The sequence below is a fragment of the Tetrao urogallus genome (genome assembly GCF_951394365.1).
Source record: "Tetrao urogallus genome assembly, chromosome: 4".
Taxonomy (NCBI): Eukaryota; Metazoa; Chordata; class Aves; order Galliformes; family Phasianidae; genus Tetrao; species Tetrao urogallus.
In genome coordinates this window covers 40,170,950-40,185,219 of record NC_136817.1, presented here as the reverse complement: position 1 = coordinate 40,185,219, position 14,270 = coordinate 40,170,950, and the positions used below count along the sequence as shown (strand labels likewise).

General features: G+C 44.2%; 1 protein-coding gene across 1 annotated transcript; it reads left to right on the top strand.

The window, feature by feature from the left end:
* Positions 1–4,828: 4,828 nt before the first annotated feature.
* On the top strand, positions 4,829–14,270 carry TRMT10A (tRNA methyltransferase 10A; the record flags this gene model as incomplete). The annotated part of the gene is made up of 7 exons (XM_079534118.1): positions 4,829–4,998; positions 5,748–5,910; positions 7,102–7,173; positions 7,639–7,713; positions 8,521–8,670; positions 10,680–10,785; positions 14,104–14,270. The coding sequence occupies 7 exons, from the start codon at positions 4,829–4,831 to the stop codon at positions 14,268–14,270; spliced, it is 903 nt and encodes a 300-aa protein (XP_079390244.1).

Genomic DNA, 14,270 nt, shown 5'->3' with positions numbered 1-14,270 from the left:
GCTGGACTGCCCCGAGCTCCTGACTGCAGCATGAAGTGCGAAAGCCTCCAAGAAGGAAGAGAGCCTCCAAGAAGAGACCTGCTGGAGCAGCGCTTGCAGAGGGAGCTGCCGCACCAGCCAGTGTGTTTATCTAGATGTAGTAAGGGTCAGATTCCAAATTCCACACTCAGGTACTAAGTTCATGGAAGGACTTCCAGTTAATTATTAAGAACTAGGGTAACTGGAGGTTTTTACCCATTTTATTGATTACCTCAGCTTTCATTTTTGAATGCCCATGCAGCCACATTGCTGAGCAGTGGAGGCAGCCTCCAGACCTGGCAGAACCAGGAGCTCCCTCCACTCTTCTGCTTGAACAAAGGTGTGCTGCTGCCAGAGGCTGAATTTCTCACTATTGCTCTGCAACTTCATGTATCAACTGTATAGGCAATCACAGAAGCAGATGCTTTGTAAGGGTCTGGGAGCAGAAGTACAAGGGATTTATCCGTGCCATTAAAAAAAAAAAAAAAGGAAATGATGCTCTGCTAAGGAGACTGATGTGCAATATCAGTTCCTTGGCTTTTATATTGTACAAAAGAAACTCTTTTTTAGCAGCCCCTATATTACTTCATTGCAGCAGATTAGAGACTGAAAAGATGAAACAAGCCAGCCACTCTGTCTTCATCCTGAACAGGGCAAACCAGGCCCTTCTTTTTTCACCCATATTTTCCAGTTTCCTTCTGTTCGGTTTATCTCTCAATAAGCTCTCACCTGACTAAAGCACACGTTTCCCCATTTCCTCTGAGAGCAAATCCCAGCCCATCCCTCAGTCAGCCCTGCTGCTAGAGGGCTCATTAAGGAAACCCTTGTCCCTCGGATAACTGCGTGGCAGCGTGTTAACCCCACATGTTCCTCAGAATACTTTGCACACCAAAATCTGTGCCAGGACACTCTCTCCCCAAGCCAGTGAAGCCTGCTTCTTTCTGCATTGGGAGGGATCTGCCCCGACATGTTTAAGTAGGGGTAAGGTAGGGATAAGAAGGATAGATACCCACCAGCCATCACCATGCTTGCTTTCTCTATTTCAGAGGTTATTTTAGCAAGAGATTTTTATTTTCTTCTCCAGCAAGCTAGGTCCTGTAAATAGTTCCCTGCCACAAAATGACTTCCCACTATAGGCTAGAGTGCTACTTGCATTGTCATTACATTACAGCCTTAGGACTTTTGGCTGGCTGCTAGCTACAAATATCCCAACTAAAGCAGTGCTGCCCCAGGCTGTATTTAACTGCTAGTAATACCTTTTCTGTAATCAGGTCTTCTGTATGAGTGAAGGACTGCTAGGTGAGAACAGCCTGTGATAGCATAAATGCCTCCTTCATTGCCTTGTGCTGACAGAGAAGCCTGGTACAGTGGCTGCAAATGTCATGCAATGGTGAGAAGCAGCAGAGCCACAACTGGTCCTCTCCTTCATATCCCCACACCTGGTGGAAGCCCCCTGGAAGTTCTCTGCACTGTGTGTGTGTGCATAGAGGGAAGGAGGCAGGGAGGGATTGATAGAAACAAACCTTGCTCCTGCTGCTCCCCGGTTTTTAGGTACTCTGCTTCCACAACTCAGGCTGCAAGATGCTTCTGAACTGAAGGGACTGGAGGCACAGCCTCATGTATACACAAGTGAAGATGTCTAAATAGAGCCCAGAGCACACACGGACCAGGTGGGGGTTTCCGGGAGACACTTCCAGTCTCTATGGATGCCCCAAGAGATTGATTTTCCCTGTTATATCCCTGTATCCATAAGCCAAGTCCTTCTCACAGTTTGCAGAAGGAAATGTTATCAGGCAGATATACTGCTTTCATACTGCTGTTTCCTTGTGTTTTGTTGTAAGCTCTATTTTCTGAGCACTGTTTTGCTGCATGTAAGAGTTAGGTAACCTCTGTGTGTATGCATTTCTGCACTCCAGCTGATCCTTTTGCTGCATTTGGTAAACAAGAAACTCCCCAAGCTCTCTGTTCATTTTTAGAAAAAAAAATTAGAAATGACAAAATCAGTATGCAAAACAGCTCTAGCTAGAAAAAGAACAGAACTATAGGTTCTGCTTTGGAAATGAATCTTTACACTTCACTCACTGGGAGGAGGTGATGTTGGTTGGAAATCTGGGGGAAAGTAATCCCCCTCTTACACTCCTGGGACATAGGAAATGTATGTCTTCCCTGAAATGAAGTTAAAAGAACAAAGGCCTCTCTTAGTGCCAGAATATTAGAGGCCAGATCATTTACATTGGTGTAGTTGTTTGTACACCAGCCAACTGTATGCCTGTTACACAACTAAGTCTCTAACCATCACGTATGTGCAGAGAAACAGTGTTACGTACTTCCACATGCATGTATATTTATATCTAAAAAACTACATACGTGCATTTAAAGCACACTTGGTGCAGTCTTAGAATACCTGGAAAAGGGGAGGCCTGAGCCTCTCCTCAGTTGTGCTGGGGCTAAATCAGCAGTGACTTCCTTAACATCAAATGACACCTATGAAAAGGCCCTGCACCCACCAAAGTCCACTACAGGCAGAGGTTGTGGGATCAGCCCTTTAATGGACACCTCACGCCATGCTGGCATATGTATTAGGGTCAAAGTATTACTGTTGCTGCACATTTTCCAGAGTCCAAACAATAAAGCTCATATCTTTATATGACCTTATAAAACTAATGAGATTTCTTCACATTTTTCAGGAGTCAATAAAACATTTTTGTCTTCCCTTCACAAACGCTCATAATTTTCACCTCAACCCACGTGCACCAAAGCATCCGAGCCCATCTTTGTCTTCCAGCTAGTGCTAGGGGTTCAGTGAGCTGTGCTCCCAAGACATCCTTCTTTCTGCTCTGGGGCAGGGAGATGCACAGCCAAACCTGGTGTGGAAATCTAGATACTAATAGTAACATAATTGAGGTCTTCAATAGATGCAAGCAGAAGCAAATGCAAACCTGGTTATTTATAAAGTAATGCAGGAAATAATCACAAATGAAATCAAATATTACAGCAAATATCCAGCATGAACAGCAGCTAAAGGTCAGCGTCTTACAGTAGTGGCCTCATACAGTTCTGTGACTTTAATTTAGCCATAGCAAACCTGAAACCAGCAGCAGAACTGTAAGGCTGTGTATATCTGGAACCAGTGCAACTTGAGACAAACAGCGACACACACGGAGAAGAGATGATGGCAGCACGCACCTCCTGTCTGCCGCACGCACCTCATTAGCCAGAGGCAAACCGCTATCGGCATACAGAATTAGGCTGCCCAAACTGCGTTTTTCTCATAACCCAGGGCTCTAGCATTACTCCTGTGCCCGGCAGCGTTGTTCACGAAGTGATCAGGAGGGGAAGGAACACTGTCCATGCGTTTTGGCACTAAGGGCACAAGAGCCAGCTGGTGGGGGCTTTTATATATGCAGATATGGAGCTGGAAGGCGCATCTTCCCTGAGGAATGGCAGCGCTCAGAAGGACTCTGCTGCCCTCTGTGTGAACTCGCTGGTGCCAGCACAGCCATCCGAGCAAGTTCTGCCTATTTTGCTCCCTTCATTCCGCGGAGCCCACGCAGCTCCCCGGGCGGGAAGCAGCGCTTTTCCGACGGATCCTCCAGGGGCATCATAGGTCAAGGGCGGACGGCTTTAAACTCACGGAGGGAAGATTTAGACTGGATGTCGGGGGGAAGTTTTGTACTGAAAGTACGGTGAGGTGCCCAGGCTGCCCATAGAGGAGGCGGATGCCCCGTTCCTGGGGGGTTTCAGGGCCGGATTGGCGGAGCTCTGAGCAGCCAGATCTGCCGTTTGGCTAGCGGCCGGCAACCCTGCCTGTGGCCGGGGGGGCTGGAACTGAGCGATTCCTGAGGTCTCTTCCAACCCAAGCGGATCTACCGCTCTTCCATTCACCGCCAGGCAGCGCCGGGGGCGGCGGGGCGGTGACCGCCGGCAGCACGTGACGGCCGCCCGTAGCCCGCTGGGATTTGAAGTCGCGGCGGGCGGGGAGGGCGCGCGCGTGCGCTCGAGAGGCGGTTGTTCCTCCGAAGGCCTGGCGCGTGGGGCGGCGCGCGGGTACGTGGGGGTCTGCGCGCGCCGCGGCCGTTAGCGCTGAGGGGAGCGCGCGGGGAGCTGGGGGGCGGGGAGGAAGGGGGAGATGGCCGCCTGGCGGCGGGCCCGGCGCGAGCCCCTCCGCCTCCTGCAGTGCGCGGCTGTCGCCGTCGCCTCTGGGGAGGTTCTGAGGGGGGGGGAGTGGAGGAGCCGGGTGAGTTATGAGGTGGCTGAGGGGCGCGAATAAAGATGCGCGTGTGTTTCTGTGTGTGTGTGTGGGGGGGGGGGGGGGGGGGGGGGGGGGGGGGATACGAGCACACGCGTGTGCGTACAGATGTGTAGCTGTGCGGGTGCGTGCGTGAGAGCCCTCAGGAAGCGGCCAGGGGAGCGCCGGGCGCGGGTGCTGCGGGCGGGGCTGTGCCGCTGGGCGCTGCTCCTCTTCGGCCTCGTGCCCCGGGCATCCCCGGGTGGTGCGGCGCTGTCGGTTAGCCGAGGTCGCTGAATGCCTCTGACGGCGTGCAGCGCGGCTCTGGTGCTTTATGTGTTATTAACCTGGCTTTAAGCAAACCGCAAAAGGCACTCCGTTTTTTATGATAGATGTTCGTTAGAATGGCTTTCGTTCTGACTGAGCTGATTGTTGATAGCTTTCTAGTGACTACTCTCTTGTATCTTACAGAACTGGTGAGATGGAAAGTTGTTTTTTGTGACATATTTATCACGCGGATGAGATACAAGTCAGTAAGCCAGCCAGGAGCTCATGTCATCAGGAACGCCAACAGAAAGCACCATGCCCCCTGATGCGCCTGAGCTGGAAGCAGAGGTGAAGTCCTGTGAGAGGCAAGTAGAAAGACGGGAGGAAGGCACAGGCAAAGCAGAACACCTTGAGCCCATGTCCAAGAGGCAAAGGAAGAAACTACTGAAGCAAAAACAGTGGGAAGAACAGAAGGATCTCCGAAGGTATGGTTCACAAAATGGTTTTCATAGGATTGTGTGTGCTAATTTGTTGTGACGTGTCAGCAGAATCTGTGCATAGTTTTAGCAAATCAAAAAACCAGTTTTTTCCCATACTAGGTTTAAAGCAGTAGTCATAGTCTGCTCCGTCCGAGAATGAAGAAGCTGTAAAGGTAAGCATTTTCTCCATGCTAGAAGTGTTCCTCAGCTTGAAGCAGATTGGAGGAGGGCTTCAAAACTGCGTGTTACTGGCTTGTCAGGAGGGATGAATCTCAGGAATGGGATGTGCCTTTCCTTGTTGCTGGCAGATCTTGTAAAGCACTGAGTTCATTTTTTGTTGTTGTTTTTTTTTTTTTTCCTCTTTTGACACATGAAATGCTGTAGTGTTAGTTACGTGGACTTACCTGTGAAAATGTTTTTGGGCAATGGTGAGCTGTGTTCTTCTGTTGCTGGGAAGAGGCATATGTGGGCAGAAGACCTGACTCAGAATACCTTTAAGTCCGCAAAACTCTCACCATTGTCTTCATTTGAATCATCACAGATATCTATCTTTGTGCGTATATCCAGAACTTCACAAGCAGAGTTGGGCTATCGGTTTCATGGTTCTGTTGACACAGATGTGAGCAACAGAGAGAAATTAAACTGCCACTGTTATGGGCCATCCACCTTCGTCACAGAACTGTGCATTTATGTGCATAATGTGCGCCTCAGCAGAACCTCTTTTCAAAGACTTATCTGTATGTTTATTTGTGTAGGCAGAAACGAAAAGAAAAACGCCAGAAGAGAAAATTAGAACGTCAGTCAAAATCAGACACCAGTAATGAAGGGAATGACAGAAAGCGTATGCGAAGGGAAGTTGTTCCCAGCACGCTTCGCCTCGTTGTGGACTGCAGCTTTGATGACTTGATGGTGCTAAAGGTAAATCAAATTTACCTCTCAAAAACAATGCTCTGGTTGCAGTGTTGATGCCATATCAGAGCAGACAGTAGTGGATAGTTAGTATTTTTCAGATTGTAATGACTCCTAGAACTGCTCACATCAGTTGCAGACTTTTTCAGGGTTTAGAATGTACCTTTATGTAAGCCTGCTGAAGATTCTGATCATATTCATGGAGATGTGGGAGTTGGTTTGATTCCATGAAACAGGAATATAGAAACAGTTTGTGCAGTGTGTTCTCTATGGAACTGTATGCAATTCTGCTTCAAAGTGGTTTTGCTAGAAAGGTTGTAAATGCCACATCCAATTACTTTTTTCTTTGAAATCAATGTGAGGCTCCCAGCAGTGTTAGAGAGGTTCCATGGAAATTAGAACTCTTAGCGTTATGAGGATACTGAGCTTTTTCTCTTAGGTACACCAGAAGTGGTTTGGGCAGGACAGCACAAAATCTCTAAAATTTTAGAGTGGATTATATATTAAAAAAAAAAAAAGGGGGAGAGATATTTACCTATCCTGTGAACATAAGAAAGATCAGCCATGGTACCCAGCCACTGGTCAAGACACTTGATCTGCCATTTTGAGATCAGAACAGCTTTACCCCTACAAGGAACATGCAATACTTTGCAGCCTCATGTATGAGTGCAGCCCGCAGTGTTTAAGGCAGACCTCTCCCCTTGCTTTTACCCTGAGCCTTTCTACTGCTCTGACTTCACTGTCCTGCAAGACTGCATGAATTTGAGCTTCTGCAAAGCCCATCTGGCTGCTTTTTGACTGTAATGCGGAGCACGCATGGCACTGACTGAGTGTTGTGGTGTGGCAAATTTCATTGATTCCTGAGATTAATTTTGAATGTTTAAATGTGTGCTTAAATCTCAGTGATTTTGTTTTGTTTGTTTCCTTGAACAATGCAAATCAAGCATGTGCATAGAGGTGTTTAAATGTTTCCGTGTCAGCAGAATCTCTTCACAAAGGCTGTTCCTTCTGTCAGAGTCTGATGTCCTCTCTCTGTTAGCAGTCACTTTTGCCAGTTAAAAGCCTCCTTTTTCTCTCTTTAGCTTCTGGCTCATGGTAAAGCATTTTGTGGTGGTCTGTCTGAAGGACTATGTAAAAAAAAAAAAAAAACCAAAAAAAAAAAAAAAAAACCCCAAAAAAACCAAATTGTGTTGTATACAGGATGTTAAGAAGCTTCACAAGCAAATTCAGAGATGTTATGCAGAAAATCGCAAAGCGTTCCATCCTGTGCAGGTATGTTGAAACAAACTGAGTATGGCTGTATTGTCACATACAAAGTGTGTGAAAAAGACAGTTGCAACACAGGTGGACATTGAAAGGAAAAAAAAAAAAAGCTTTGTTTTTTTAATAAGAAAATTACATCTATTTTAGCTAATGAATTTTCAACCCAGAAGTTATAAAAATACACATAAGAAAGTGTGTGGCTGTCGGTGTGCAGTGCCAGATACTGGTGTGCCCCTAAAGCAGTGCTGATAGCCAGTTTTGTCTATGACACATAGGTGGAAAAAAGGGACTGTGTATTTCTTTATGTTCCTTACTGCATGATGTGGTCTTAGCACCACTATCACTTTTAACTAGATGATAAGTGAGCATTTTAGCTAATGCTTAAGAGGAAAAAAAAAAAAATTGTACAGTGGGGAAACAGATTGTCATTTTAACGATTTAGTGATGTGTATCTTTCATTTGTTCTTGTCAAAGTTCTACTTGACCAGCCATGGGGGACAGCTGAAAAGCAATATGAATGAAAATGACAAAGGATGGGTCAACTGGAAGGTGAATATTTGACTATTTCTATAAGGGAAAAAGAAATCATTACAATTGTTAGCTAAGTTATGTATTGTGAAGGACCAGTGCTTTATCTATGGTTATTTTTTTTCTGTGACTTCAGAGCAATATCATGTTGAAGTGAGGCTCTTTGTGCTCTAAAATAGTATAACTTAAGTCAAGGAGTGCTTGTATTGAATCTAGATTTTATTTTTGCTTTGAACACTCCACACACAGTCTTCACTAGTTCTTCTTGAACAGATACTGTTCTCTGATGGACTGCTTGATTTAGGCAGTTCTGACAGTCATCTGTTTTGGCAGTGCTCTTTTTGGTTTTTATTTTTAATTTTTTATTGGGAAGAGCGCTGCTGGTATGATTGAAGAGTGGTTCCACTTTGAGCAGATTTTGTGTGATCGCCAGAGGCACAGAGTAAACCTCTCCTCCCACATCCTAACAAGTGCTGTTCGCTTAGTGCTTGCATCCGTTCTTGCTCTTTTGGAAAGGTGGTCTTGAAAAGGATTGGAATCTCTGTGGGGACAGAAGGTAACACTTGAAGGGAATTGCAAGAACTTAAGGTTTTGCAGAGTTCTTTTGGCGTTTCAGAAAGTTTCTCAGCAACTGTTTTACACACCAGTGCTCTAGGGAGCTGTGGTGGGTCTGTGGATTATTCATGCAGTATGCAGTCTGTACTGTGGGACGTAATGAAACGTGAATGAGGGGTGTAAAGCGACTCTTGTTTTTGCTGGTTCAGTCTTGGGTCTGTAAAGATTGCCCAGCAACTCAGCAGTTAAATGTAACTCTTTGAACTCTTTTAGGATATCCAAATTAGAACAGAGCACTACAGTGAGCTAATAAAGAAAGAAGACCTAGTGTACCTCACCTCAGATTCCCCAGACGTTCTTGGTGAGCTTGACGAGAGGAAGGCTTATGTGATTGGAGGACTGGTGGATCATAATCACCACAAGGTAAACTGTGGGTATGCTGCTTCTTTACAGTTCTTCTATTCACATGTTGTTTTGCGTAAATAATGCACACGTATAAACTAACAAAAATAAATAATAAGAAAACTTCTTCAACAAAGATTTCATTAAAAATTTGTTGCAGAAAAGAGAAAGTAAAGCTTGTGGTGGTATCAGTGACTTGTGTTCCAGAGTGCAGACGTGCTGAGGCTTTTTAGGATTTAATCTTTTAGTTTTAAATATAGGAACGGAATTCATAACGCTGCTCAGCTTACTGAGGGCCATATTTTCAGACAGAAGGGTTTGGTTTCTTTTCATGCACTTGTGTGTGTGCTTGTATGTGCATGCACCCAAAAATAGATGAAGAGCAGTGCTTGAATCTTGAATATCCTTTTTTTTTTTAATGAGTTTGCTTGACAGGAGAATTTAGTGAAGTAATGCAGGTGCCTGAGAGATGTGGTTCCATAGCTGCACATGGGACTGTGCTGTGTGAACTTGGAAAGTCATGGAGAATGCAGCTGGGAAATAAAAGCACTTTTTGTGTGCTTTTGTTCCCACACTTGTTCCCACTTTTGTTCAAAGAAGCCCCGATATCACTTCTGGTGATGTGTTGAGGCTTAAGATTAATTCCTTTTTTTTTTTTTTCTTAGCATCACCAATGATACTAAAGCAGTTAGTCCACACTTAAAGGCTAGTAGGAAACTAAAGCGAATCCCTTATGGTCATTATAATACAAGTGGTTACTCACTTGTATGGGAGCTGTTGATCACAGCCTGAACCTCTGATTCATCACCTGAGGTGAGCAGTGAGTCAGCTGTGAGAGCACAGGTGAAAGCAATTCACCTGTGCTACCAGGAAGGGGTGGAGCATGGCTGCACCTCTCCTAGACCCCATTTAAGGACTGACTGCCACTGAGGAAGGCTCTCTCTCTGGGGATGGCTCCTTGTGGAGTTTACTGCAAGCCTACAACACTGGTGAGTGTTTTCATTTATTTTGATTATCTTTCCAAGGTGATAATTTTACTGAGCCTAGCCTAGAACGGCTTGCGGGATATCAGCTTCCTTCTCCAATCCCAAGTGAAAGGCTGTCACACAGCCAGTATCTGACAGTGCAATTTCTGGCATCTGGCTTTCCTTAGGGGGCTTAAATGAAGACTCGTCTGACTGCTCTGCATTGCTGATCTCCTCTGTGATTCCCTTGTGTCAGCACCACTGATGCTGATGGGCACTTAGCTTGGTTTGCACTAGAGCCTGAATCCTCTTCAGGGCTGACTGCAGCACCGCTGTGATACTTAGCGCTCTTTGAGATCAGAGGGAGAGAAACACAAGCAGGGACACTGCTTTCATCTTGAGAACCTTTAATTTCTAGTTTTGCACTCTCGTCTTCAATGACAGTGCTGGGCTGAGTTGCCCTTATTGCTGGGGCTGAAAGGTCCTGTGAGAAATCTAACCTCTTGCGAGTCTGATGTGTAAGAGAGGGCGTCATCGGCCCTGCTGGCTTTACTGATTTTACATCTTACCAAGGCTAACCTCTGTATACTTATTGACTGTGCAAGTGTACACACTTTCCAAAACTTGTTTGCTTCTCAGGTACTGAATTTCCTTTTTTTTTTTTTTTTTTTTATTTTCCCCTGTATTTCTTCCTTAAAAAAAAAAAACAAAACAAAACAACCTGGTTACCTTAAACTGAGTAACTTTGTGCTTCACCCCAGGCTTGCCCTTGAAGCAGGCCGTGCCCAGCATGTTCTAGACCTGTATGACCAGGTCTTGTTTGCCATCCTTCTGACCATACATCATAGAGTGACATGTATTTGAGGTGGCATGTTTTCCAGAGGTAACTCTTGAAGCAGACACTGTCTTATCTGGATAGTTTTCTGTTTTTAAATATCTTCCTCAGCAATAGTGAGGCAGTACTGATGAGACTCTGGACAAAAAATGATGCTTGTAGTCTTATCTGTATGCGCTGATATGGAATTGTGGTACTCAGTCCAGTTCTTTTTTATGCCTTTCCTCCAGGGAATTACTTACAAAAAAGCTGTAGAGCAAGGAATCGGTCACGCACAGCTCCCTCTGGGAAGCTTTGTGAAGATGAACAGTCGGAAAGTGTTAGCAGTCAATCATGGTGAGTTCTGAAATACTGAATGATGATGCTATTACAGAACGTACCTGCAAAATTCTGAGTTTGAAACTTCGGTTTGTGCGCTGTAGTGAAAGCATCCAGTTTTTAGTGAGCTGGTATTTCTTGAATCTAATTGCCTTTGGGATGCAGTAGTCATAACCTTTAAGTATTTTAGGTATGGGGAAATACAAAAGTAGCTAAGGAAGTGCCTTATCCACTGAGAACTGCACCTTCTGTTCTCTTAACTTGTCCCGTGATTCATTTTGGCATTGCTACCACCCCAGCCTTACTTCCAGACTTAGTGGATAAGTGAACAAAACACTGAAAAACCATTCTGTGTATTTTATTCCACTGGAGGTTAAGAATGTGATGTTTTTTCGTGTCTTCTGACAGCTTTGTTCAGCTGTAACTGCTTAGGTACCTGTATGCTGACCTAGTTTGATTAAGCAGTTCTCCGTCTGCTGAGCTTTCATAACTGCATTTTTACCTAGCTTCCTGGTTTTGGTTGAAGTATACAATTATGCTTGATGAAGTCTTGATGCCTTCTAGTCCTCCTGTTCTGTGATTATTTTCCAGTGTCATTTTTTTTTTAAAAAAAAAAAAAAGCACAGAAAACAGGGGCTGCACAGACCATTGTGGGAGTTTTTTAACATGGCATTTGAGTTTTCATTTTGCCTCACTTCATGTTCATTTATTTTATTTGTCTTGCCTTGTGTAAGTTTGTTATGTTATTAATGTGTTGCACGATAACTTTAATTTCATGAGAGGCCAGTGATTGATGAGATGCACGTTTGCATGATAATAAAGAATATTTAAACATAAAGGAAATAGTTTCTAAAACTTAATCTTTACATGTTCTTTATGTAGGCACTAGCAAATCTTTGTGCTACTTATTAGAAGTTCTGCTGTCTGTAAAGTTTTATTGGAGAATTTTTCTGCAGTAGTCTTATACTGACCTCTAGTGTCAACATTTTTGGAGGCTGCCTTATAGGGAGAAAAAGAGATCACTTATTCGGGCGCTTGTTTATTTGTTTTATGATATTGTGCACGTTTCTTGCGCTAGACTTCTAGGCACCTGATTTTACTGCAGTTTAGTTGCTGGGATTTCGTATTGTGTGGGATTACATTCCCTAAAATATACTCTCCTAAAATATTTTCAGGTCAGAGCTGAAAAGCATAACACACAGACCATTAGTGAGGTTCTGCTATGACAGTATTTCGCTTAAGGATTTCAGGCAAGAATAATTCCACCACTGCCAAAAGTGGAGGGACATTGTGGTTGTAATCATAGCCCTGGTCCATATTGTAACCCTAATAACACAAGCTAAATTAAAAAAGACAGTTGTCAAGGGAAATGCTACTAGATATGAAGAAGATGGACAGAATCAAGCTGTCTCTCAAGTTTCGTATAAATTTTGTGCAAGAGAGAAGCTTATTTGCGCTGAGATTTTTTTGTTGTCCTGAGAACGCATCTTGTTGCTTTTGTGATTGCTCCCCATTTCTGTTTTGGTTGACATCTGGGTGCCTGCTCTCGGTGCAGGGATTGAAGCTAGAAGACCAGAGCATGGGATAGACAAGACTGTGGGACCTGCTTGGTCCCTATGGAACTGCTTTTAATAGTGGTGAATTTAAAAAATCTCAAAGAAACTCTTTATTAACTGCCTTGTCAGTCTTTGAAGCACTTAAATTGAACGGGGCCCTCTGGTGGTGAGAAATCGCTAGTGTTGTTAACAGTGGAGTCCATATCCTGCTTTTCATTTATTTGCTTATTTATAGCTTTCATTGGGATGGTGTCTCTGTATACTTCTACAATGGCTCAGAGTCTGCGTGTTATGATGGCATGAGGAACACAAATATCTGTTCAGGTTTCTATGCCAAGGCAAATTCATTTTGCTGTATGTTACAGTACCATGTTACGTTCCAGTCTGCAGTGATGTCTATTAACTGCTCCCATCGTCTTCTCACATCCTTGCTGAATGCTTTTGTTGCTATTGCAGCATATCACTGAAGCCTCTCTCTTTCCATCAGTTCTAATTTTACTGTATCAAGTTCCAAAGCAAGGGTGTTCCTTGTATTCTTTTTTTTTTCTTGAGCAGCCACTTTTGCCACAGATGTTCTCTGGAATAACTTAAAGTGGTCTTAATGCAGTGCTATGACCTTTGAGAGTTCATGCTTACGCCGTGCTTCCAAGGTGAATAACCTGCTCAGTAAAATGGCCATCTATGTCAGTGTCACACTGTCCTGTAATCTGGGCATCCTGGCAGGCTGTCCAGGAAACCTGGATCTAGGAAACCTCTAGTAAATGTAATGCTTTTCTGTATCTTGACTCTTAGCATGAGATCTGTGCAGCTCCTCATAGCTCCTCTGATCCTTTCTCATGTGGAACATTTGCACTGAGTGTGTTGTGTTTTTTTTTTTTTTGTTTGTTTTGTTTTTTTGAAGTCTCCATTCTCAAATGGTGTTAGCACTATTTCTGTAGTGCTTGAGCTTCTGTAGTGCTTCTCAAGCTTGAGGAACCACCCCTGCACTCCAGATTTGTTAGCTATGCTTGGTTAACCTACGAGCCATCGGGCCGCCTCCTGCCTTCCCTGCTGCTGCAGGGCTGCAATTTATGTTAAGAGGTTTTTTGGGAGGGGCAGCCTGGGATTTTTCTAAATAAGAATTTGCTGATTACATTACATAGTTTGCATATAATGCACTTTGGAGCTATTGTCAACCAGGGAAAATTTTAGGAGGTGAAATAGGAAGGAGTTAGGTAACAGTATGGTTAATATAATAGCAACAGCAAGAAGTTTGTATTATTAATGGTTGCTGAAAGGGGGAGTAATGAGAGTTTTTGCTTTAAGCTCAGATTTCATCAGTTAGAAGTGGAAGAGAAAGATAATGAGGTTATAGTAGGTTTTAGGAAGACTTGGGACTCTTTGTGTTATAATTTGGGAGGGAAGCGACATCATTGTTAAAGTGCATCCACAGGAGTATTCCTTTCTAACATGGGAAAGTGTTAATGCCAGTATAGAAGGCACCTGTGAGACCTGAAGGACTGGGGGGACATTCTTTTGTCCCTGAGAGAAGTCCATTCGAAGTGGAGCAACTACAGAAAAGTGTTGCTGTAGTAACCGAGAGACTATAGAGACTAGAGACTGAAAGTGCTTTGCTTTAAACTGCAACAGTATCAGATTGCCACTTCTGCTTCTTCCTTCACTTCCTCGGCTCTACTCAAATGCATGTAAATGTCTGTAAAAATGGATTTGGAGCTGTGTCCCTATCAGTGCTTCAGTTTCTTTCTTGTAAAAGAGCTGATAGTGTTTCTTGACGTTGCAGTGTTTGAAATCATCCTTGCGTACCTGGAGAAGAGAGACTGGAAGGAGGCCTTTTTCAGTGTCTTGCCACAGCGGAAGGGGGCAGTTCCATTGGGAGAAGCCAGTGATTCATCCCAACGTGCCCTATGTGAGAAAGAAATTGAAGACAAGAACTCAGACAGCGATTAG